The sequence below is a fragment of the Alexandromys fortis genome, unplaced genomic scaffold, assembly GCF_014885135.2.
Source record: "Alexandromys fortis isolate MF-2015 unplaced genomic scaffold, M_Fortis_MF-2015_v1.1 scaffold_22, whole genome shotgun sequence".
NCBI classification, from domain to species: domain Eukaryota; kingdom Metazoa; phylum Chordata; class Mammalia; order Rodentia; family Cricetidae; genus Alexandromys; species Alexandromys fortis.
The window spans coordinates 13,035,799-13,061,547 of NW_026067900.1; the positions used below are offsets into that span (position 1 = coordinate 13,035,799).

The 25,749-nt window shown below is 40.7% G+C and overlaps 1 protein-coding gene across 3 annotated transcripts in view; it reads right to left on the reverse strand.

Annotated features, from left to right (window-relative positions):
• Positions 1–24,918, reverse strand: part of Col12a1 (collagen type XII alpha 1 chain) — a 107,610-nt gene extending 82,692 nt beyond the window's left edge. For 2 of the 3 annotated variants that reach the window (XM_050126312.1, XM_050126319.1), the window contains exons 1-13: positions 24,571–24,918; positions 21,540–21,647; positions 15,006–15,122; positions 13,497–13,640; positions 12,866–12,925; positions 10,892–11,155; positions 10,574–10,738; positions 9,623–9,796; positions 7,615–7,905; positions 6,199–6,801; positions 4,499–4,771; positions 854–1,126; positions 113–385 (exon numbers count right to left, since the gene is read on the reverse strand). In XM_050126312.1, the coding sequence (XP_049982269.1) occupies positions 113–385; positions 854–1,126; positions 4,499–4,771; positions 6,199–6,801; positions 7,615–7,905; positions 9,623–9,796; positions 10,574–10,738; positions 10,892–11,155; positions 12,866–12,925; positions 13,497–13,640; positions 15,006–15,122; positions 21,540–21,612 (2,710 nt within the window). In that variant the 5' untranslated portion in view covers positions 21,613–21,647; positions 24,571–24,918. The remainder of the gene's footprint in view (positions 1–112; positions 386–853; positions 1,127–4,498; positions 4,772–6,198; positions 6,802–7,614; positions 7,906–9,622; positions 9,797–10,573; positions 10,739–10,891; positions 11,156–12,865; positions 12,926–13,496; positions 13,641–15,005; positions 15,123–21,539; positions 21,648–24,570) is intronic. The other variant, XM_050126328.1, reaches the window with a different exon arrangement.
• Positions 24,919–25,749: the final 831 nt, after the last annotated feature.

Here is a 25,749-nt window from a genome sequence, read left to right on the forward strand (position 1 = left end):
AGAAAAAAAAAGACTACACAGTCAAGATTTCATTCTCTAAAAGCACTTCCAGCTTCTTCATGAAGAATTAAACACAGACTCAAGATTTTCTGGAACACGGGACATTACTTACCTTCAAGGGTTGTTCCTTTACCAGAAAGGGCTTCTCCAGCTCCAGACGCATACAAGGCTGTCACAGATATGTCGTATTCTGTCCCTTCCTTCAGTCGCCTCAACACTGTGTTGGTTGTCTCTCCCCTCAAAGTGACCTCTTGGGTTTCACCTCCTGCTGCTGGGGTGTATGTGACAAGATACTGCTTCACTTTTCCTGGTGCCCCACTCCAAGACAGCTTCAGAGTTGATGTTGTAGCGTCAGAAACTGTTAAGTCTCTTGGATTCCCTCTAACTTCATTAAAAAAGATAATAGTAGCAAAAGGCATTATTTAGTTTTTTAAAAATGACTTGAAAACACTCATTTTTTATATATGTGTTATATCAAATTTACATTCTATGTAATGACTCTGGCAGTATATACCACTGCCTCACTAACAAAATATAAGCTTTGCTAAATAGGGTCCTACACAATAGTAAACAATGAGCAAATGGCATCGAATTCCTTTTCTGTGCTTATACAAATTAAATCCTCCACAGAAGTCAGACATAGTAGCATACTTCTGCAATCCCAGCACTTAGGAGGGTAGGATAGAGAGATCACAGGTTTGAGGCTAGCCTGGGCCACATATATGCGTTCTATCTCAAAGGAAAAAAATCTTTTGTGTAAAATCTGCCATATAAAATATTCTCCTTAAAGCTTTCCCATAAGTTGAACCAAGTAATGTGTGTTGTTTCCGTGTGATCCGCGTATTTCCTTTACCTTCTTCGGTGGCTGCATTTCCTGTCAGTGGAGAGCCAGGTCCGGAGGAATATTCAGGAATGACAGATATTTCATACTTTGTGTCTGGCGTCAGGTTCTCCAGTGTTTTCCTCCTCTGATTGGCTGGGGTACTGACTTCTTTGCTTTCTCCACCAGATACTGGTCTGTATATAATTCGATACCTTAAGACTTTCCCTGGAGCTTGAGACCAGGTAATTTTAAAACTGTCCGTAGTCTCATCTGTCACCTTCAGGTTTCGTGGTGCTCCTTTTACTGAAATTTAAAAATGCATAATTCTGTTTTAAAGCTAGCCGATTTTATGTGAGTACAAAAAACTTGCTTTTGAACATTAATTATAGTATTTTTCTAACTAAATTCCAGGGCCAGCTTTATTTGTAAGCATTCTGGTTACAATATTTGTTTAGCCAGATCTTAAATAGATTCTGAAGCCGTTCTGCAAATATTTTTTTTATTTGTATGGTCATTTACTGTAGAGGAAAAACATATATGTGAATGGGAAGTCTGTGATAAGCACTTAATGAATATCATTACATATAAATCTCAAAGTTGAATTGCAATGTGTATAGCACAGACTTAGGATCTTCAAATAAATTTTCAAGTAAGAGCTCAAATGAGAAAACCATTGGACTTTATGTTTGGTAGACATGCTCAAGAAAAAAGACTGTGTATATGGACAACACGTTCAATAATGGTGAACTCGAAGTCATCGAGTTTTCAACTCATTGAGGTACAGCTGCAATGTAATGTGGTTGTATGCGGCCAACAAACAGAATTAGAAGTTTACTTAAAATGTCAGCAATCATGGGGCTGGAGAGATGGCTCGGTGCTTGAAAGTATGGCTGCTCTTCCAGAGGACGCAGGTTGGTTCCCACCACCCACACTGCAGCTCACAACCACCTGTTACTCCAGTTACAGGGTATCTCCTGGCCTCTGAGGGCACTGCACACACCTGGTACATACATGTGCAGGAAACACACCCAAATGCACAAAAGTAAAATGAATGTATCAAAATTTAAAAAGAAAAATTCAACACACAGCTAGCTCACTCCAGACAGAAAAAGAAAAAGAAAAATCCATCAGTAAAAGAAATAGCGGGGTGCAGTGGTTGTATACTTTAATCCCTGTACTCGGAAGGCAGAGGCAAGTGGATCTCTGTTGCTTAAAGCCCAGTTTGGTGTACATGGCCAGTTCCAAGCTAGCTAGAGCTAAATAGTGAGACTTTGATCCTTTCCCTAGAAAAGAAAGGAAAGAAGGAAGAAGGAAGGAAGGAAGGAAGGAAGGAAGGAAGGAAGGAAGGAAGGAAGGAAGGAAGGAAAAAAGAAAGGAAGGGAAAAAGGAAGGAAGGGAAAAAGGAATGAAGGACAAAAGGAAGGAAGGAAAAAAGGAAGGAAGGAAGGAAGGAAGGAAGGAAGGAAGGAAGGAAGGAAGGAAGGAAGGAAGGAAGGAAGGAAGGAAGGAAGGAAGGAAGGGGAGAAGTTGTAGTTTGCAAACTATCTATGATTCATTGACTATATCAAGAAAAAAGACCAATTAGTCAAAACAAATGACTAGTGGCTGTGAATCCTGGCTCTGAAGCTTAATAGATGCATAATTTGAGCCACAGATTGTTCAGCAGTTAAACATGACTACGTATTAGATTATTAAAATATCTGAATAAGATAATTCACGGGAAACATTTAGTATAGCATATGACACCTAGTACAGGCTCAAAAACCACCCGCTCAATTAAGATGTTAAATGTCAAAACTTGGCTATTTACAAATAAAATTTAGATGTCACAATTTTGTGAAAAGCAACAACCTGACAGGCATCAAGCTCTTTTGTGGTCACAAGTGTCTAAAAACTTGAGTATCTATGACTACCACTCAAACTCCCTTTTCTTCTTCCTCTTTTTTTAAGACAAAAAGTGAGAATGTGGTGTGTTTATTTCTGCTGTTTATTTTTATGTAAAGAAGTCATAATAAAAAGAACTCTATAAGTAATATTACAGAGGAAAACAGAGCCTTGTGGCCAAAAGCAAACAATGTCAATGTATTTGTAAGCATGGTAGATTTTCAGCCTATTAAAAGAATAAAAATAAAACCAAGTACAGAAAACACAACAGTTTTTAAGGAGTTTAATTGCTAGGTTAGTGTCCTAAAGTGACTAATAGTATAGTTGTCTCATGTGCCTTCCACCTCTTACTACAGAAAACTGTACTTGTTCTCTTCTGTTTGAAGAGAGGGCTGAAATAAAACCCAACAGCGTCAAACCTTAGTGTTCTGGGAGAATGCAAAACCATCAGTACAAACAGTGAGTCAATTTGTACCAGAAGATGTTAGAAGTAAATAGGAAAATTTAATTCAACAGCTAGGCAGACTGCTTCACATTCAGGCTTTTTGGTTTTTTTTAATTTCTTTTTAATTTTATTTCTAAAGTCATGTATCATTTATTCAGTTTTTAAAAGCTGTCAGACTCAAGTTTCTTCTTGAGCTGTGTTAGGCAGTATCAGCAATCAACAAAAAAGCAGAAATATCTTAAGTGCAAATATCTAAGTTATAAAAACACACAAAAAATGTGTTAGATATTTCAGTTGGCCTACAGTCATAACTATTTCTCTATCTTGTACAAAAGAAAATTATCAATCTTCTTTGAAAAATGTCTTAGCGACAAAGATATTCCCTAACTGTATCAGTAAGGTATGCAATAAATGCTGGATCTCTCTGCAAGTTCTTCTTGTACATCTTAACTTCTCATGATGCCCTTTGGATTCTTTCCCTTGCATCCAATCAAAACAGGGAAAAGAAGCCACATCTCTTGTAATCACTGTCTCCAATGTTAAGAGTAGTTTCCGTATCTTAATTTTTTTCCTTGGCCAGACTAAATGTCAAATGAAATTAATTATGCCTAAATGTATTCAGCTCTAATCAGTAAAGATGATATATCTCAGACACCAGTAGGATTAAGTCACTCACATCCCAGCAGCGTTTTTCACAGTAGCTAAAAGTGGGAACAGCCTAAATAGATAAATAACCAGAGCATGGTGCAGTCATTCAATGAGACAGCATTCATCCTTATAAAGAAATAAAATTCTGCCCAAGTATGGTGGCACAGGCCTTCAACCATAGCACTCAGGAGTCAGAGGCAGGCAGATCTCTGTATGTTTAAGGTTAACCTGATTTACACAGAGAGTTAAGGTCAACCAGGGCTACATAGTGAGACCGTGTTTCAATAAATAAATAAACTCTGACAGAAGCTACAACATGGATGAGGAATTACACCAGGTGAAAGAAGTCAGACAAAGGGACTAGCATCACATGATTACATTGGATAAGGGCTTACAATAGTCAGATCCAAAGAAACAGAAAGTTGGATGACAGTCTTAGAGCAGAGCGTTAGGAGATAGAGATTGGTTATGGCTACAGTGCTTTGGTTATACACAGCTCAGCACATGGATGGTGCTAATGATGGCTATACAAGGTCAATACACTTCGTGAAATGTTCACCTATTGACTAAAATGGCTGAAAAGCGTTTTGTTTTCCATTTTATTATCATGTACTAAAAGCAAGTGGTTTATTCATGCTATAACTTTGCTATCTAATGAATCCCAAGGTTTTGAGCAAACGTGGAAGACCGCACCGTACCTTCAGCTGTGGTCTCCTCTCCAGTCAGGGGAATACTGAAGCCATCCTCATACTCCGCTGTCACATTGATCAAGTACAGGGTCTCCGGCTTCAGGTTGCTGAGAACAACACTGGTGCTTGAAGATGGCTCCACCACTGTGACCTCATCATCCCCGTCGACATCCTTGTATGTAACGTGATATGAGAAAACATTTTCTCCAGCAGGAGACCATTCAGCTTTGAAACTATTAGAAGTCACCTGAGTAAACCGGAGATCCTTTGGTGGCACATACGCTGTTTAAAAGAATAAAAAAGAAATAACTGAATTTTTTAAATCTATAGAATAAAAATAGACCCCTTGCCTCTGTGCTTCTGAAATTGTTGATATTGATTTGGGAGCAGGGTCATTGAGAATCAAGCATATGACCGCTGAGAGAAGGCCTCCTTCTTAAAAGGATGTCCGGGTCATTTTCCTTGACTCTCCACAACAGTGATGATATTATACAAAGGAAGCAATTGATTAAAATGGAACTTGAATTCTGAGCTTCTCAAGACAAAACAGTAATGAGATAAATGTTCCCCCACAAGTGTCTGTCTAAACAGTAGCAGATTTTAAATGAACCATAACAATTTTCCCAGTCACCCTGGTCCTTGCATGTTAACCCTTAGTGACAGGTAGGCAGATATTTCAAAGTAACAGTAAGGCATTTTCTGCCATATGAATAACTATAGTAACTGGGATGGAGCCTCAGTGTGGAAAGCACTTGTCATGCAAGTGTGAGGAGACTGAGTGTGAATGCCCCAAATCCATGTATATCTGGGTGCAGTGGGGTTCCTCTGTAACCCCAGTGCTTCCACAGCAAAAGAAGAGGGTCTGGAGTCAAGAGAGCTCAGCCTGAAGACTGAGCCGCAAAGACTGTCTCAAATAAGGTGGGAGTCAAGGACAACACCTGAGGCCTCTGACCTCCACACACGTGCCATGGCATGTGCATGCCCGTCATCACACTCACATACAACTACATATACACATCTACAAAGGAAGGGTTTTCAAAATCATATGAAACTGAACATGCATTAAACTGATCAGAAGAAGAGACAATGCTTACTGCACATCGTCCTTGGGAGACATACCAGCAAGAGAGACGGGAATGTATAAAGTTACTCACAAAAAAAGACAAATGTGTAAATATGTCATATACTAGAAAACTGAAGGAGAGTTTAGAAAGGAGATAATATTTCTAATTAAACATTGGGAAGCAGAATTTAGACACATCAAGAAGAAAGAATAGCGAGTTCCAGATGTGAAGAATCAAGCCCCAAAACAAGAAAAGAAAATGCACAAAAAGAATCCAAAGGTTCAAGACTTTTAGTTGCTTTAGGTTCACAGGACCTGGATCTGTAGCTACACAGTAGAAACTCAGTAAGTGGTTGCTTAATTGGCTATGACAAACAGTGTGATGGAGCTGGGTCCTGAACTCCCCCAGGGATCTAGGGAGGGAACGCTCATGACTCTTTGGGTAAACAATCTTTTTCAGCAAATAAGAAATGATGTGCATACCCTGGAGAAAGTTATGTGTCAGACCCAAATATGCTAAATTTGATGGTTTTCAACAGCAGTGGGAAGTTTCCCTGTACCCAGTGAATCGAAGAAGAATCCTACCCAGGGTTTTAGAACTGGGAAACTTTGTTCACGGCAAAATAACTTTCCAAAATCTACCAACCTTTCTTCTTTATAGCTGCCAACTCTTGCTCAATTCTAAGACAGATGGACTGTGTGAGTTCAAACGATATCCTCTGGAAGGCATCAAAATCCTCCACTGTGAACACATGGGTCTCAGGGGGAGGAGAGGCAATGGCTTCCAGCTCGGAGCGAACAGCATCCTTTACGCCAACTGCGAAGATCTCCACGTCCGAATTCCTGAGTTTTATAGCAGGGTCTTTGAAAGCATCCGATGACTTCCCATCAGTGATGAGAATCATGACCTTCGGTACATTACTTCTTGAGCCTTTGTTAGGCACAAATATTTTCTCTCTGACATAAGTCATTGCTTTGCCTGTGTTTGTGGATCCGCCCCTGTAGGGGAAGGTGTTTATTGCTTTGATTATGTCTTCAACTCTGTTAAATTCCTTCAATGTGAACTCAGTGTGAGGGTCTCTGCTGTACTGGACAAGGCTTATCTGAACCCTGTTTGGTGAAATCTCAAAACTTTTCGCAAGAACTTCCAAAAAGGCTCTAACTTTAACAAAGTTTGCGATCCCGATGCTATAGGAACCATCGACCAAAAACACAATATCGGCTTTTATATCCACACCACGTGAACATTCTGTGAAGAGAAAGAAAATCCGCACGTAAAAAAACGTGAACTAAAATATAATCAAATTAAGATAGAAATAGCTCTAGATAGCTCACTTTCTTCATAAGTCTACTTCTTTTCAAAAACTGCTGCAGGACTAGGGAGGCAGCTTGGTGGGTCTCGCGCTTCCTGAGCAGGCAAGAGGATCTGAGTTTGGATCCTAGCCGCCCACATAAGAATCAAGTAGACCTTAAAAGCAGTGCCGGGGGCATGGTGACAGGCGGATGCTGGGGCGTACTACCCAGCCAGTCTAGACCAAAACACCAAGCTCCAGGCTCCAGGAAAGACCCCATCCATTCCAAAACAAAAGAACGGGAGAATGATGTGGGAGTGATTTCTTATTAATAAAGAAACTGCCTAGGCCCCTTGATAAGGCCCACCCTTAGGTGGGTGGAGAAAACAGGGGAGAATGCTGGGAGGAGGCTTGGTGGAGGAGTCGCCATGATTCTCCCGCTCCAGACAGACGCAGGTTAAGATCCTCCCTGGTAAGCCAGCTCGTGGGCTACACAGAATATTAGAAATGGGTTAGAACAATATGTAAGAGCTAGCCAATAAGATGCTGGAACTAGCCGGGCCAGGCAGTGTTTGAAAGAATACAGTTTCCGTGTAATTATTTCTGGGCATAAGCTAGCCATGCGGGCGGCCGGGTGCTGGGGACGCAGCCCTGCCGCTCCTACTTCAACAGGAGAAGAAAACTACCGCAAATACTGTGTTTGAAACAAAGTCTGGACTAGTAGGCCATACTGTGGTATTCCAACCCCCTTGATCAAATGACTGACTTACCCACTTGAACTTTCATTGGCTGAGTCTTCTCCATTACAGAAATCGGCTCACTGGATGTCAGTCCCTTCATGGCGGAAACACTGATCTGGTATTCCGTGTCAGCTGAGAGGTCGCGAACATTGAGTGTGGTCGTCTGAGGCCCCACACTCAAGGCGTGATGTCGGCTTCCTGCAGCCATTGGCGTCAGGAGGATTTTATAGCCCGTCACAGCGCTGGGAGATGGATCCCAGCTCAGCCTAATGTATTTTGATGACACGTCTGTGGCAACTAGATTTGAAGGAGGCTCAACGACTAGGAAAAAAAATGTGGTGGTTGTTAATGTACAGCTCTATTGGGTTTTACATTGGAACGTCCAATTCTCTTTATTCACATTAATGATGTCTACATCAGAACGTGTTCATGGATCCCTCTCCCCCTAATCCACCTGTATGAAAAAACAAACGGTTTCTATGGCCAGGATTTTAGTTAGTACACTGAAAAATTTGGTTGTGAAGAAAAAATTTTGAAATAAACTTATGAAAGTAGATTCAATGTTTAATCCTCTGAAACCACTATTTTCATTTTGAACTTGGCATTTTACTCATTGTCTTTATTTTCATGTCCCAATAGAGATGTTGGCAAACTGTTCTCTGTGTTGATTATTTATTTACTCACTACAGGCCCTGAAAAAAGATGAACGTAGCTGTGATGTGGTCGTGGCTACCCATGCAGGAAGTTCAAACAGCCACACAACAAAAACTTTGCCTGATCATGGCTAGCACAAAACTACACTTGACTAAAAATTAGCCTGTTCAAAGTAAGAAAGTCAAAGTGGGCATATGGATTTTGTGATAATACAGAGTGGGGGTGGAGGAAAGTTAGCCATTCTACAGGAAAGATAAAGAAAGAATTCAGAGCCTAGGAAGCGTGGAGAAGTCCTGGGAGAAACAAAGCCAAAGAATTTACCAAAATATGATTGAAGATGGAACCACATGGAAACTATACTTAACCCCTTGTCCATTCCCACAGTGAGAGGAAGACCACCATGGGAAAATATTGGGGTTTTCGGGGTTCAAATAGATACTTATAAAATACCTTTTGCAATGACTGCCCTCTCTTCTGTGTACTTAGAAGCAATAACTGGTGAAATGGGAAAACCTTTCAGATGTGGAAGTAGCAAATGGACCAATCTTCGAAGTAGCTCTAAGCTTTGAATGCATTAGGGAACACACACTAATGGGAAGCCCTTGTCCCTGGGCGGTTGATGGAAACAATGCTATCAGTCTTTCATGTTCTAGGATGCTATAGTGTCTGCAACCTGCCAAAGTTTAGGTCCACATATAAAATAATTAAAGCAAACACCAGAAAAGCCTGACTGTGGATAGACAATATGCACAAAAAGACTTTTTTATAAAAGTCTAATCAGTGGAAGAGGGGAATCTCATAAGGCCCCACCCCAGGCAAAGAACTACAGGCAACTAAGGAAGACTGAAAGTGGGAGTAGTTTTTCCTAGAGGTGAGCCCCCAACTGTTATTCCAATACCAAGTAAACCCTGGAAGTCATATGCATACAAGTAACACTAAACAAATTCAGCATAAATAAAAAGGCTGTACTCATATATTTATGCATCTACACACACAAACATAAATGCAACAACAAATAAAAATAATCCATAATTTGAAGGGAAGCAAGGAGGAACATGTGAGGGTTGGAGGAGTAAAAGAGAGAGCAGAAATTATGTCATTATATTTTAATTTTTTAATTAAAGTTAAAAATGTTAAATAAACTAAGTCTAATCAAATTTTACCCTCCCAAAACAATGTTCAGGAACTTCACAGAAACTAAGTATTTTGTCAGATTTCCCCTGGATGGAGGAAATAATACCATTGTATTAACAGTTTGAGTTCAGAAACGAGACAAGCACTGTAGGATACGGTTAAGATAGATCTGCTCTAGAATACCTGTAAAGCAAGAACTGCTGTCAAAAAGTTCTGGTATCTAAATACCTCTCAACAAACAAGCACTCACCTTCTTCTCCACTAACCAGTTCACCAAGTTGTTCATCCACTCCTGAACACACCTGGGAGATGATCTCATTCTGAATGTCCACAATTGCATCGAAATTGGCCACGTTGAAAATGTGGTTCAAGGAAGGTGTGGATGCAATTTGTTTGAGTTCTTTTGCATCTGCAGCTTTAATACCTTGAAAGCAAAGGGTTAGACTATGTTAAAATGGGAACCCTACCAACTGCAAGAAGTTCCTTGCAATAATTCTAAGTCTCAAACTGAAGATACTATTAGCCCTTTTTAAGTCAAAATCCAGAGTTGCTTTGACACATGCCTTTAATCCCACCACATTCAGGGCGGAGGCCAGAAGATTTCTGTGAGTTCAAGGACAACCAGACCTACATAGTGAAAACCTATCTCGAATAGGTAGATGATAGATGATAGATAAATGGCAAACAAATGTTCAATGACAAAGGATTTTACAATTTCACAAAAAGTAACCAGCCAAGGAGAAAAACAAATGGTTAATAGAGAGAGCCCCGCTCCCCATTTTAACTGTGCCATCACTTGTCTCTGACATCTGTAAAGATAATATGTTTTATTCCAAAGTGCTGGATGAGCTGGAGCCCTGTGAATACTTCAAGTATTATGTAATGCAGAATGCATAAAATCCATTTAATGATAATACAAGGAGGGTCTTTATTAGAATCATTGGCAGAATGTTCTTTGAAAAGTAGAGAGCTGGCGAGGCATGTTAACATCACCTCACTTAATCCATATGCTAAAAGAGTTTTATGAGGAAACAGATAAGCAGAACTTTTACTCAAGGGCAACTTGGCTTAACACCATTCTATAAAATGCAGTGAGCACTTTTGACAACACCCTTCCTTGAGGACTCAACCTTTATCTTCTGAAGCATTCAGTGCAATGAAGGAGATCTAGAAAGAAAATGGCTGGTCAGACTTCACCTACCCAGAGAGAAAACCTCAACTCCAATACTGCGAAGCTCCCGTGCTGGAATATCCACCTCATCCTGCGACTTGCCATCCGTGATAATTATTGCCACTTTAGGAAAGCCGACTCTTGAGCCAGCAGATTCAGTGAAAGTGTTCTTAACTAAGTAGTCAATGGCATCCCCTGCAGGGAAAAAAGAAACAGGCTCACGTACTCCAGGCTCTCACTCCTTTGCCAAGGTTAGACCCTAAGAGGTTAATTCCAAAGGCACTTGCTATGCAACCAAAATAGACACCTCATTTATTTTAAACAATAAAGGAATCTCCCTAAACATACCTGTCATTGTGTTGCCGCCTTTGTATGGTATTTTTTTAATTGCAGCAAGCAGGTCATCTCTTCGGTAATACTGATTTAAGTTAAATTCAGTCCTGGTATCCGTGCTGTACTGAACAACCCCAACCCTTGTTTTCTCCTCCCCAATGTCAAAAGCAGACACAAGAGCAGCCATGAAGTCTAAAATATACTTGAAATTATTTCTTCCCACACTCCAGGAGCCATCCACTAGAAAGACTAAATCAGTCCAGGCACTGACCGAGCACTCTGTAACACATTAAACATATTTTTAAATAGTTAGAACAGTCCACCTTTAAAAAACACAGGCTAACATTGCAAAAAATATTCCAAATCATTCTATTGCTTATAATGTATTGGACCCATTATTTTCCATTTGCACACATAAGACAACATAAAACCTTAGAACATCAAAGAATTTTCAGTTACCAAGATCCAATTTGGCGATTGGATGTCCTTAAATTGCTAGGTAAGACATTCTGTGCAAAGAAATAACTAGACACCCGATACACACTGCCCAGGAGAACGCAGTCCCAGCATGCACCCTGCCGACCTGTATTTCTAAACCACATTTTTACACTTCCCCAAATGAAGATTCAATAAAACATCTAGGAGACACACAAGGAATGAGTGTCTCCTGCCTTGTTACTTATCAACAAGGAAATATAATCTGTGCTCTTTAAGCAGATCAGTCTAAGTTGAAGAGAAGAACAAATATTTCATAGTCTGTCATATTTCCCAATATAAATGTCTGTTTATAGTCAAGGTAGTCTACACATACAGTCACACAAAGTAGCCAAAATATCTTTTCTTCGTTATCTCTATATTCAAATTTGACAACTAAGACCTCCATTACTAAACTCTAAGAGGAAATATTGTTGATGTAAGAGTCCATATGGCCACATGGTATCCTTAAGGGATTAAAATGCAGTGTGCTTTTATGACCACACGTTATCTTTTCTTCTTCCGTGGTCAAAGAAGCACGTTGGTTTTCATGAAAATCTGCATTTATAAGACAAAATTTAGTGGATTTCTGAAGATGTTTTTGTCCTTGAAGTTAGTTGGTAGATAATAAAAGAAGTATTTTGGCAAAGAGAAGCAGAAAAAGGTCCTGGAAAATTGTGCAAGGCAATTTCAAGTTGCATGCTTAAATAATTTTTGTATGCTATTTAATAGAGAGAGCAATTTTAGTCTTTTAAAACCCATATCTGGCAGAATATCTTGATTTAGGATAAATACTGATAGTTTGGGAAAATATTAATGTAACTGCATAGGAGAAACTCCATTTCAGATTATTGGACTTCTAAGAGAGAATGATAAACAGTTATCTAGAGGAAATTTTTCCAGAGAAAGAGGCCTCTGTGTTTATAATGTTTTTATGATCAATCTGAGTCATAAAGACAACTTACAAAGTGACAAAATCAGAAGTCCAAGAAACTCCTAAGGAGTTGGCTCTAGCAAGTCACACAAAGCACTGTCAGACAAAAGAAGGCTAACAGCCTCATAGCCAAGACTAAATAAAAGTGCTTTTCATCTGGTTATACATTCAATTTCTTAGAGATGGGTTGCAGGAACTCTGGAAAGACTGGGAAAGCTGACATCATCAGCCAACTCAGAAATATCCCAGAGATGAGCTCAATATACAAATAGACTTAAAGTGTGTTTCATAGCAGTTGGGTTGCTTTGAGCACTAAGGCCATCTCAGTCTTTCCCCAAACCTCTGTAAGTACCAGCTGTTGCTATAATTTGTCTTAGGAGGACATATTAGCCAGAAGGTCAGATCTCAAGGTTTATAACTATTTAGCTATACATTTCTCTCGTCTCACTAACTCCTTCTAGAGAAAGCTTATAGCTATTAATACAGAGAAGATAATCAAGCTTTATATATAATTAGAACATCTACGGCAGGACACTTGTAACTTCTACAAATCGCAAGCAAAAGTATAGGAAAAAACTCACTTTGTATCTCTGTTTTCCCAGGTTTCTTCTCCCCTGTCTTTGCTGGATCACCTGTTTGAACTGAGTCAAAAACCCATCATTAACAAAAGAAATTACCAAATATATGTACGTGTGTGTGTGTGTATGGGTGTGTGTGTAGAACATATACATTGTTCTTTGATATTGTGTTTCAAATGTTTGGTCTTGCCCAGATTGTTAGAATGACAAACAACAATTTCCTTACTAATAAGTTATTTAATGAAATGTCCAAGATATTTCAAAAAGACTTCATCGCTTGAAAATTTTGGTGTTTCAAATCATTTTCATTCAGAACATTTCTGCCACTTCCAGAGACCAAGGTTAAAAAGCATGAATGGATTGCTTGTAAGTACTAATAACAAGGGTCAAGGGTGCTGATATGTTACTTATATAATAGGAGATTAAATTTGAGGTTGGAAAATTGTCTGCAAAATGCATATACATGTTATCTATGTTAGAGTTATAGTCAAAAAACGAGGTTATCAATTTGATAGTGGGGAGGACATGGACAGAGTTGGAAGAAGGGGATTGGCTGGGGCTGAAAGGATAAAAAGGAGGGAAGGAAGAGATATAATGATATTATGAAAGTGCTCCAATGTGGATGTGCTCTTACTTGTCAGTTGACCTATAACTGGCACACTTTCTTCTACTTCATCATAGGAAGTTATAGTCACCACATACTCTGTCTCAGGAACAAGGTCTGTTAATAGAGTTTCTGTGGTGCTAGCTGCAAGGGTAAACTCTTTAGTAGGCCCCTCTGTAAATACAAAAAGAAAAATATGAATGCAACCCAATAATAACATATGACAAAGGAAGTCTACATGTATCCCCATCACTGAAAGTTTTGCCATGTACTCTGCCAAGACATCCCAACATTTTAACTATCTTCCAAAAAGAAGATGCTGCATTTTTAGAAAACCCAATATTTACAATAGTCTTGCCTTTATCTGACAATCACATTCAATACTTTTTAAAAGTTTGAAATTCCTCTAAGTTCAAGGTACATTAGACTATCAGACCAAAAATATAGCATCATTTTTGTTAAAAACATGAAATAATAAAACAAGTTATAAATAAAATATGACTCAGGAAGTAACTCAATTTTAAATTATAAATTGGAAGAGAACAGAAAAATAGAACCATATTCAAATTTGGACCATACTCTTCTAGGTACCAATAGTCCTCTGAATTTATTAAATTGGGTACCATATATGTCATGATATCATATTCTGAGTATTTACTTACATAATGACAGTGTACTTCCATCTAGATTCTTTTAACTCTCAGTTCAATAAGAAAGCATGATAGCTCCTATGGACTACGTGTCTGTTAATACTAAATTATATAAAATAATTCACAAAGCATAATGAAGAAAGGTAGCATATGCAAGAAAACTCTGAGAAATGCTCCTGATATCTATATAGGCCATGTACTGTATCTATGTGGGTCAGAGCACCATGGGACATGAGGACATTGGGGATATATTAGATTGGATCTTTGTGATGCCTGTTTTGAAGACTGGAAGCCAATATTCCAGTATCTAGAAATGGGCTGGATCCTATTTGGGCTCGTTTAGAATATTCTTTAAAATAGACGAAGCCATTGACCAAAGGAACTTAGAGAGAAACAGCAAAGGGGGGAGTTTTTACCCCTTCTTCAGTTCTTTAGCCATACTACCTATTTTTAAAAGCTCCCTTATGAGGAAGCATTTTAAACCACTGGTATTCTAAAGGTCAGAGAGTGAAAAAGCACAGCTCAAGTGGTTAGCAATACGGGCAATGGCCATATTCATTGCCAACCAAAGATTTCATATCTTCAATACAGATAGAAGGCAATACAAATAGTCACTTTCCCATCTGTTAGACGTTGGTTCTCCACACTTGGGCAACATGGTTAACACTACCAATAAAAAAACAGAACATCTGAAAGAAGTTCTGTTTTACTTCGCTTTGCTTACAATAAATATGAGGATTGGACTCTGTAGCCCTGAGTCCCCCAAATACCAGGTGACATCAACCAAATCCCTCTGGCTTGCTTATTCTTGCCCTCCTTGTGATTAAATGTGAAGTTAGGCAAACAGACGGTATGAACTCAATATCTGTCCCAAAACCTCAGAACTCACCTGTTGTAGAGTCCACCGTGATTCTGTAACCCACAATTGGATCAGATGGTCTCTCCCATGACATATGAACAGTATTTTCATCTATAATTTTAAAATTCAAGTCGGAAGGTGGGTCAACTGCAAAAAGAGAGTTGAAATTAGTTGCATTTTCCAGCGTCCGAAAATGGTTAATATATTAATGAAGAATTGTGATGAGCAAAGCTTACTAAAGTTGTCTTTGCATAAATTTGTTTCCAACAAGTATAAAAAATATCTTGTTGGATCAGAATAAAATTGAAAGCTGACAAGATATGACAAAACATCAGAAAGTGTACAAATTACAGAAGACAGCACGGAACACTTGATTCTTGAGTTGCTAGGTCATTCAAGAATGGCCAGCAAAATCAAGCAGAATAGAAATGTGTTTGGATACAAGAACAATGAAATCACATATAATAACCACATATGCAAACAATTCACATAACGATTAAGGAAATTCAATACATGCTGAGTGCACTTTGAACAAGCATGCCAAATCACAACCTGCTTACAACCATGGATGTTAATTTAGAACAGTGACATCATACATTTTTATAATGTGGAAAGAAAATCACTGATGGTTTAGGTTCAATTTCCGCGTTGTTGCTTTGATGATTGTTGTTTGATAAATCTCAGTCTGGGGCAGAGGATTTTAAAAATGTATTTGAGTGGAAAGGTGAAATCATAAAAAAAGTGAAATATGTCTTTCAAGAAAATATACACGAAGTGTGTATTGATATCAATGCAGGCAAATATTAAAATGAGATGTTAATTTATGAGTATATAAGCAGTACTAGAGATGTTTATAAAACCATATTCTGCCTGTTTACACCAATTTTCTGTGCTCCCAAGGTATAAACCAACACAGTCATTGCCTTGGTAGTAGGCCTACTCCATACTAGAAGTAGCATTTTAAGCTAAAATGCCAGGATGGCCCTCTACAAAACAATGATTAATTATGAAAAGACAACATCAATGTATATTTATGGGAAATTATTTACAGAACTTGGGGGACACAGTGATGAAGGATCAGCATTGGAAGACATGACTGTATAAAAACGTGGAGAAATCAATGACAGAAATAACTGCGAAGTACGGAAAGGAACAGCTTACATACAAAACTGTACAGCATCATGCATGTGTCAATGAAATGTTGGCTTATTTTTAGTTTCCCACAATGAACAACAGCTTCCATGTACAATAGTCGTTACACAAAGACATTCCTGAAATATTTTATAATGATATTCTCTACAGCGATGGTCATGCCTCCTCATGCAGCCTTATACTGACTCACTGTCAGTGCATGGTCGACGCCTTGAAAATCCTTACACTTGAAGCAAGTTCCATAAAATAGATGATTTCCAACCATATTCTACTTTAAATACCTTAGTCTACGGGTACCACGTCTTCTGAGTGGGGTGGCTTACCTCTGTTTTAAGAGGGTACCATCTCCCTTTAGAATTTTATGAAAGTCAATCGAAATGCGGTAATGGCTCTGAGACACGGTTCAGAATTTAACGGGGATTAGATTAGCTGTCTTTAACATTCATGGCACATTTTTGAAGGAAACAGGACTGATTAGGCAAACATCTGCTTTAATAAACCGCCACCTCCAGCTGTAGGAGAGGTCTTTATTTTTATTGGCTCCGCTAGTAGAAGAACGAATGTTACTTTCTTCCTATCCATACACAGGCAGTGAGATTAGGACGATTAATCTGCATGCACAGCTTAATCATTCAGCATTCTTCTGTCTGTTACCGTATTGCAACGTTTAGCTGAAGTCATCACTTAGTATATGTAACAAGCATGCAACAGATGTTAATAGGACGATGGGTATTAAGAATATCATTATAAAATATTGTTCCGATAGCAATGGCTCAGGACAAATTTAATGCAAAGGCAGACACAAATGGCCTGAGCAGCTTTTTAAAAATGAGTACATGGAAAAACAGTACCACCAACCTTGGAGGAAATAGGCCTGAAGCAGCGCACATTAGGTTAAAACTGCTGAAGGCCAGCAGCGGCCCACCTTGTTGATATCCAAGTGACCAGGAGTCCAGATAGACTGAAAAAATGACTGTGGGGGGAAAAGTCTTGAACATTTTAGAGGATTTTAAGGTGCTCGTGGGAAGTTAGATGTGGCACACGGGATTCAAAAGTAGGAAAAATGACCTATCCGTGTGAAAACCAGAACCTACCCCGCTGTTCTCATTGAATTTACCAAACATACAGCCCTTCAAGATTGTCATTTCGTTTACAAAGCTTGGGAGCTATCATTTTGAAAAAAAAAATGAAGTAGGTGTGACGGTATGACCTACATTGATTTAAATCATTACACATATTTGTCTTTATGGATTTGGAAAATTTTTTACATTAATTCACAACCACCATTATTACATTGTCGCAGAGCCTAGGTGTTCCCAAAAGTAATGCTGAAGCTAGCATTGTACAAGCACTAACTGACTACATATGGTTTGCAAATGCAAGCCACCATAGCCAAGACAAGGGAAACAGAATTAACATTATAACTAGCAATCTGGTGCCTGAAAGAAAGGAAACATTAGGTATCTGTAACTGGTAGTTTAATTTTATAATTAAACAGGATGTTTTTGTTATCAAAATACTGTGATATAAAAGTATCTTTAAGATGAGATTTTTGTTACACATACTGGTAGGATTTAGGACATGGTAGAAATAATCAAACTATGTAAAAATTATTCAGTGTCTTCTATACAACGTGCAGACATGTAGACATTTTACTTGTTGTTTCCTTTTGTATTAATAATAACCTAACTATAGGCCTTGTAATCTGTGATGTGATCTACAAATTAAATTCAAAAAAATAAGTACAGTTCATAGATAACAACAATTTTATCTTATAATCTATATCATTTTTATCACATTAGATTAAAAATAAATAGAAGAAATATTTCAGTCAAAAACGTTAGGATCAGCACACAGTACTTGTTAATATATACAGATTTTCTATTCTCTCAAAGTCACTGTTAGAATAAATTGTGGCTGTGCAGTAATATACATGTGGCGTGCTGACATCTGCAACTCAAATATAGATAGAATTGGGAAGGCAGCTATGTTCACCACTGTACCACCAATGTAGGTATAGGTAGAACTTGATATATTAACTTCACACTATTGTTTGAACAATTTTAAAACTAGTGTGTCTGTCTTGTTCTAAGGAAAAATAACCTTTTTTTCCAGTTGGAGCACCCAACAAGAATCTATATCCAAGAATTAACCATGGCAAGTATTTGTATGGAAGGATGAATAGGGAGGGAGTAGGAGAGTGGGTGGATGAATGGGTGGCTAGATGAATAGATGGGTACAATATAATATTTTATAGCCAAAATATCTAATAGCAACATTAAAATATCAACTTGAGGTACTGGAGAGATGGCTCAGTAGTTAAGAGGACCAGGGTTCAATTCCCAGCACACATGGGGCAACTCACAATGGTCTGTAAATACAGTTCCAGTGAATTTCATAGCCTTACACCAATTCACAAAAATAAAAATAAATATTTTTAAAAAAATATATCAACTTAAGGAATTCTCACTTCCTCATTTAGAAAATAAAACAGTCAGAATACATGATATCTATGTTCTCTGGTATGAATGTTTTGCTGCATGTCAGATACAGAATTATAGAAATATATATTAAATTAGTCCCTTAATCTAGACACAGAAATAGTTAAAGCATGACTTTAAATCCTTAATGAACTGATAATAATAATTTATTATGTTATAAACTATAAATAAAACTTACAAAAATTAAAACTCTGTATTTCACAAAATATGTGTCCATCTCAAACTCTAGATAAAGGAAAGAGGAACACTGACCTTTGACTGTTTAATGCAAAGTTAACTTATCTAAAAACCTATTAATATACATGATCCCAGCCTAATGCACACACTCTAGGTCATACAGAGCACTTGGAAAGATTAAAGTTTGCTAGTCGATTTAATAATTACTTAAGGCCAAAAAAGAAAGTAGTCTTTGCCTTTATATCTATTGGACACAGTAAATTAGCATGGAAATATAATTCATCATGCAAATAGAGGCAATGTGGAAAATTATTATCATGGTTTCTAAATGCAAATTTCAAAATAATTTAGATTAACATTTAAAAAACTGTGTTTCTACCATATAAAAAAGTATATTAAAAAGAGCCAGGAACCATAGGACTACAAGAACATATGAGTCAACAAAAGAAAGCAAAGTAGCCTTGGCTACCTTAGCAGAAGGTTGCAAACAGAGGGGCAAGCTGAAATTTTGAAACGCCCCAACAGAGAGATTTCAGGGGGGAAAAAATATATTTTCTAGCCCAACGTCTTCAGTAAGACTTTGGCCACAAATTTTGTTAGCTCTTCACAGGCTCCTGGGGCCACTTAGTTGGTAGTTAACACCAGAGCTGAGCTGCCCAACAAGGAGCAAAGAGTCTCCTGTGGCCGTTGAGCCCTTGAAGTGTGGCCAGTCCAAAATGAAAAGGCTGCAAGTGGGAAGCGCATGCCCAGCTCCCAAAACTTAGCCCAGAGTGCAGAGGAGCTGGCCTATAGTTTTTCTATCGATTATGTGTTGAAACAATAGCATTATGTTAAAAACCTTTCATAAAAATCAATTTTCCTCATCCCTTTATTTTCTTTATATGACTATAAAAAATGTTTAAGTTAGATATATGACTTTTAAGTGTGAATCATATTTCTGTATGACGCTGCCAAACCAGAAAACAATTCAAAAATGAATCTTATTAAAAGATACTGACTTAAGAGAGCAAAAGGCAAGAGTTTAAGAAAGAAAGAACTACACCATGTGAAAATTAATACAAGGTCATAAGATAAAATATGAGAAACAATGGGAATAATCAGGAAGGCACATAGTATAATGTCGTTTTTAACCGTCTTTTGCTGACTGGTCATTGCCAGTTCAGAACCCATGTTTTCCACTTACCGGTATCTCCAGCCTAACCCTATACTGGAGAATTCTCAAAACGTTTATTTCCAAAGAACCATTTTCTTAATGAGCAAGAAACGGGCCACTTCAGTGACTTATCTAAAAATATCTTTAGTAGTGCTTCCAGAAGCCTCTCAAATAAAATTCCTTCCTAACTGACGACACAGCAAAGATTACTGCAAGGCCACCTCATCCAAAAACTCCTTCAGGAAGCCAGGGTGGCCTCTGTATTTCCTCATCAGGTGGGCCGGACCAGCAAGCATCTCTGAATCTTAGACCAGCTACACATTTGGGGACTCTTTCTTTTCCTAACATTAGTTCTCTGTGCCCACAGTTTTGAAGTAGAACATTTAAAAAAAAAAATCAGGGTTGCCAAGAAACATCCCTACATGCCTACCCCTCTACAAGCAGGGCATTCCACCCTGGAATTTCCAGAGGCTACGGATGTCTCCTCCCTAACTTCATTAAAGGTGTTTATTTCATTGGAGAGGGTAAAAAAATTAAGAGTAACTCATTAATATTGCAGAATATGATAAATTTGCCAAATCTCAAATGATAGTTTCAAAGAGCCGGTGAGGTCATAACTTAGAAGTGGCTTCATCAATAAATACTAAGATATTAAAGCATCAAGCGCACCAAACAAAATAAAATTAGGCTAAAAGTTTAACAGAAGTCTTCTAGAGGGCAGGGTCACAAGGAGCCAATTCGGAGCTGCATTGTGGTGTCCCTGGTCACCTAGTGCCAAGGCGTTGAGGTCAGACGCGGCCAGGTCTTCCTGAGCCAAGCAAGGGTGAGCACGCCAAGGGGGTGCCCGGCTCGCAGCCGCCTCCAGGCTGGAAACCCTGGCCCAGAGCCAATCCTCCTGAGCTGGGTTGTTCTGGGACACATGCTTTAGAGACTTTGGAACCAAACACCAACAACAGAGTCCCTTGATTGAGTGGGTATCCCCTAGGTATTGGTTTCTGCTTGTCATTCCGCTACCCACCAAATCAAGTGACAGTCAGTTTGACAGTTGGATCCTTTGCCTAAAAGTCTGCCGAGCCAATTGGAGTCCCCTAATCTGCTCAAGAAGAAAACGAAAAGAAACCCAGACGCACGGAGCTGGCGGTGTTGGAGTCTTTTATTTCATGCTGTCGCCAAGGTCACAGTCTCGACCCAGGTGATCCTGTGAGGATGTCCATATTCTGAGATGCCTGGTACCCAGCCTTCCAGGGATCCTCTTGGTAGAGCTGGATGCAGCTGTTGCCCTATGCAGGGGACTGGTCCTCAGGGAAGGCAGCAGCGTCTGGGGCAGTGTGGACAGCACACTGCCGACCAGCACAGAGACCAGACAGCACTGTACAGACTAGGGGAAGCAGAACAGCAGAGCCGGATCTGAAAGTCTGGAAACGGACACACCTCAGAAGGAGGCGATTTCTCTGGAGAAGAGAAAGCACAGGAGAAGTGCAGAGGAAACAGAGCAAGCCACAGAAGCAGAAGAGAGGAGAGCCTTTTCCTTTCTTGAATTCTTCAGTATCACTTGCCATAGAGAAAGTAAAAGCATTTTACCTTCTGCCTCAATGGAAGACAGGAGTAGGGCCACGCCCAGGGCGGCCAGCGCTCGGGGAAGCCTGGTCTGCATGCTCTGGCCTCAGGCTCACAGCCTCATGAAGGGATCTGCAGGAGGAAGCAGTGATCCATCAGCACCCATCCTGAGCAGGCCAGGGACAGGTCAAACAGGAGCCTAAACATGGTCCAGAACCCAGTCAAATTTGCCATCATAAAAACGGCGGCCAGCCCAGCACATAATGGGCCTATTGTGGAGCCGATAGGTTTAATCGGGGACCTAGTAGGAAATTCTGGCTTAAAGAAGGTACTCTTCTCCGGGGTACTGTGCTCTGTGAACGCCTGACCAGACCGCACATGGCTTCATCCTGCCAGGATGATGGATTATTTAGAGGCGATTTTTATCCCTGACTCAGGCAAATGTCTCTTCCAGCTGGGGATTTCATTTGACCGTTTTTTCCTAACTGCTGAACTCTTTAGGTAACTGTGCTTTAGTGGTCCCAAGATAATTTGGAAAGAATAATAAACCTCTTTTATTCTGTTTTCTTCAGTTTATCCTGACTAAAGCTATGCAAGTCTTTAAGGTCTGGAATAGATTATACAGGGATATGCAAGGCCCAACTGAAACCCAATTCTTCTGATAACTATGCTGTTTTTATATCTGATGAACCCTTTACCAAAGAAGAGGGGGAAACCAACTCTAAAATGCATCGTAAAGAGAGTCAAAACAATAGAAAGAAGCAAAATACCTTTGTCAGTTTTCTAAACATTCTTAGAGTTTTAAAATCCTCAATAACTCATCTTTGTTTTTAACTAGTTCTTAATGCTGGAAGGTTACAACTGATATAAGCTCCAGAGCAAGAAGGTTCTATTCTGACTTTTCCCTGACTTTGCAACTCTGTTAATTCTTTAATGGTCAAGAGGCCTACTCTTCTTTTTGTAGTTTCCCGGAACACACACGGCAGCTGTTTAATGGGCTGTCCTAATAGTCTAAGTCCCAATCCAGAAACAAAAGTTACCATCAATGAGCTGGACTGAGAAGGTGCCTGTGGCCGAACACACACACACACACACAAACACACGGAGTGGGGGCTGGATTCAGAGGTACACACATTACTGTAAGGTGGCACCATAGACCTGGAGACAAATGAAGGGGGGAGGGGAACTGGTGCTTGGGAATCCAAAAATAAGCCAAAGGTTGGGTTCTCCTTGAGAAAAGAAGCTGACAGTCTCCAACCATGCCTTTCCAAATCTTTGGCACGCAGGTTAGGGAACCTTTCTTCATCTGAGTGTAAATTGCATTTTACATGTCTGATGAGCAGGCATGCCAAATTGCCCAGAGCTCCTTTTTATGAAGCCAAGATTAAAATTTTGGCGCGGCGAGGCGATCTAGGGGATTTTAGTAATGTCTTTTTCCTAATTAACAACTCTGACATTCTAACCCTTTCCTACATTAGTTATAAATAAATAAATAAATAAATAACCATGGCTGGCCCATTGTTGCCATCACCTGACCATGATGTTCATATAATAATTTGGAATGAAGTTGGCGGTTGGGCTCACGAAGACTTAAAGTGTGCCAATATGCTCACAAAAATCTGTGTGCAGTTTTTAGGGGGGAGTTGTTAATAAGCCGAACAAAAACTTGAGTCCTGGAAGTGCGTTTATCTGAGTCTAGTGCGCCACCTATCGGCTTCCTGACTCAGCATCAAGAATGAATCATCTCTCATTGGGGTATCCGATGAATAACTCAACCGCCTTAGCCAGCCAAGATTTCCGTCCGTATATGTTTTAAAGAAAAGCGTCTCTCTCCTTCTTAGCCAAAACATTTATCGGAGTGCTTAGCAACCCTTCATTGAGCATTCTCAGTCAGAGATGGCTGAAAGCGGCCGCCCCTACGTGGCAGTAGGATTTCCCTCACTTCCCCCTCATGAATGAAAAAGCATCAGCTGCCAGGAATGGGGGCGCTATGGGAACTGGTCCCTTTTGGACAACTCGCCCCTCCCCCACCCCTTGCTGGAAAAGGCCAACTCCTTAACTCTCTCAAGTTATTTTTTTTTTCAAACGCACCCACAGCCATACACATGTTCCATGGGCCCACCTAGATTCCAGGCGCCACGTGCCTCTTCTATAACTGCAATCTTGACCTTAGTTAGCCAAGGACGAGTTCTGTCTCATTTCTCCTCCCCCTAGCCCCCAACCCTCTCCATGGTTCCTTAGAAAACTCCATCCAACCTTGAAGTTGGGGATGGGAAGGTATACCAGAGATCCGAACTGGTCAAGGGAGGGTGGCTGAAGAAGCCAGACGCAGGTCTTGTTTGGCATAGCTCTGTAAATGCGCGAAATCCTCACAGGCTGATACCCAGTCTCTACACCCAGGGATTGGAGAAGAAGCCGTCTCAGGGGTCCCTCTGATCCTAAATAGGACTTAATCCCAATGCATTCAGGGGAAGCCCAAAAGGATGTCTCAGCAGCTGTGAAAAAAAAACAGCCTAACCCACCAACCCGTTGAAAGCACTAGAGGATGAAGCCAGGGCCGCTCCCGGGAGCATCTGGAAATGCCACTCGCTCCTAACCTCCCCGCGCCAGAGCGCTTGCCATTGGCCCTCCGAGTAATTCTGCCCGCGCGTGCAGAACTTCTGTTCGCTTTCGTGCAATGTCCTGTGCCCATGTTGCAAACCGGCAACCCTGGCAAAGCTGCAATCACCAGATAATAAAGAACGACCTACGCAGCCCATGCACTTCAAGGGAGGCGACACCGTCTATAGGGGACAATCCCCTGCAGATGGACAAAATAGAGCGGAATAAGCCATCTTTCCTTCGCCCTTCAAAACTCCAAAGAAATCGCAAAGTTTCTTGTTGCTCCGCAGATCTATCTCAGGCACACAAACCAATCACTTCCAAAGCGAACCAGCTCCAGCCGGGCGCTCTGCCTGGCCCGGGTTAAGATACTAGCAAGAAACGACTTTTTCCAGTTATCTTCGGGGAAGGCCTCTCGGGGTTGGGGTGAGGGGGGAACAGAAGCCATACTGACCTGAGCCGGTGGTGACAAAGGGAGCAGGCGTCCTGCAGCCAGCGTGTGGGACCCCCCCGGGCCGGTGAAAGAGCGCTGCGCCCCGGGAGCACCTGACGGCCACCAGCGTGAGAAGGGCAGCGGGAGCACACAGGAGTGGCGACTGGAGCGCAGAGCGGAGGCAGGGGGACTGACTGCAGCTGAGGGCGGACGCGTCTGCGGCGGCCGCCTTCGCCGACTGGGAAGAGGCTCCGCGCCGCGGGCTACTTAATAGAGGGCTGTTCCCGGCTCTCAGTTTACTCGGTTACGAAACGCCTGAGAAGGTGGAAGGCTGCCACGGGTGATGTATGCTACTCGGCGGTGAAGGAGGTCTACTTTTGGGAACGTGTGCATACTTCGAGCATTCCATCGGCGTGAGGTGGCGATCGCCGTAGTAGCAATGCCCCTCCGGGGGCGGGGAGGAGGGAGGGAGAGAGGGGGACAGCCGCAGCCGGGTTCCCTGCCAAGGGAGGCCGCCGCGGACTCCTCCGCTTGGGGAGGGCAAGGGGCTCGGGTTTCCCTATCCTGACGAATTTCTTTAATACGTTTACTTTCCTAAATTAAAAACAATGGAGAAGTGGGAAGCTGCTGTTAGTTTCAGAACGGCGGAATGGATAACCCCTGGTCCCTCACTCTATGCCATCCGCAGCCACCACCGTCTCCACCTTCTTTTCCCTCTGTCCTGGGTGCACTTAAAACCGATTTACAGGGTTTCCATTAACTAACTGTCTGTGCACGCGGCGGGCCTCTGTCTTTCCCAGTCTCCAAGCCGCGACTGAAAACTCGGACAGCCTCCTGCTCCCGGCTCATGGATGGGATGACTTTCCCAGGCCTGTCTGCCTAACCTGGTTTTTCAGGAGGGAGCTGGGCAGCTTCGATTCAATCTGGAGGGAGGGAGAGGAAAGCTACTGGTACCTTAGGGTCATCCCAACAAGTCACTCGAGAACAAGTTTTATTCACCATAGAAATTTCTTGCCAGGTTGGGAGCAACAGCTTGGCCCAAGTTGGAGATTCAGACTGTCAGCTCTGCCCTTAAAAATTCCTAGAGGTGAAAAGGATTAAGAGGTGCTTGTGAACGGGCGCGCGCGCGCGCACAGAGAGAGAGAGAGAGAGAGAGAGAGAGAGAGAGAGAGAGAGACGCACGCATGCTACCGAAAAGGC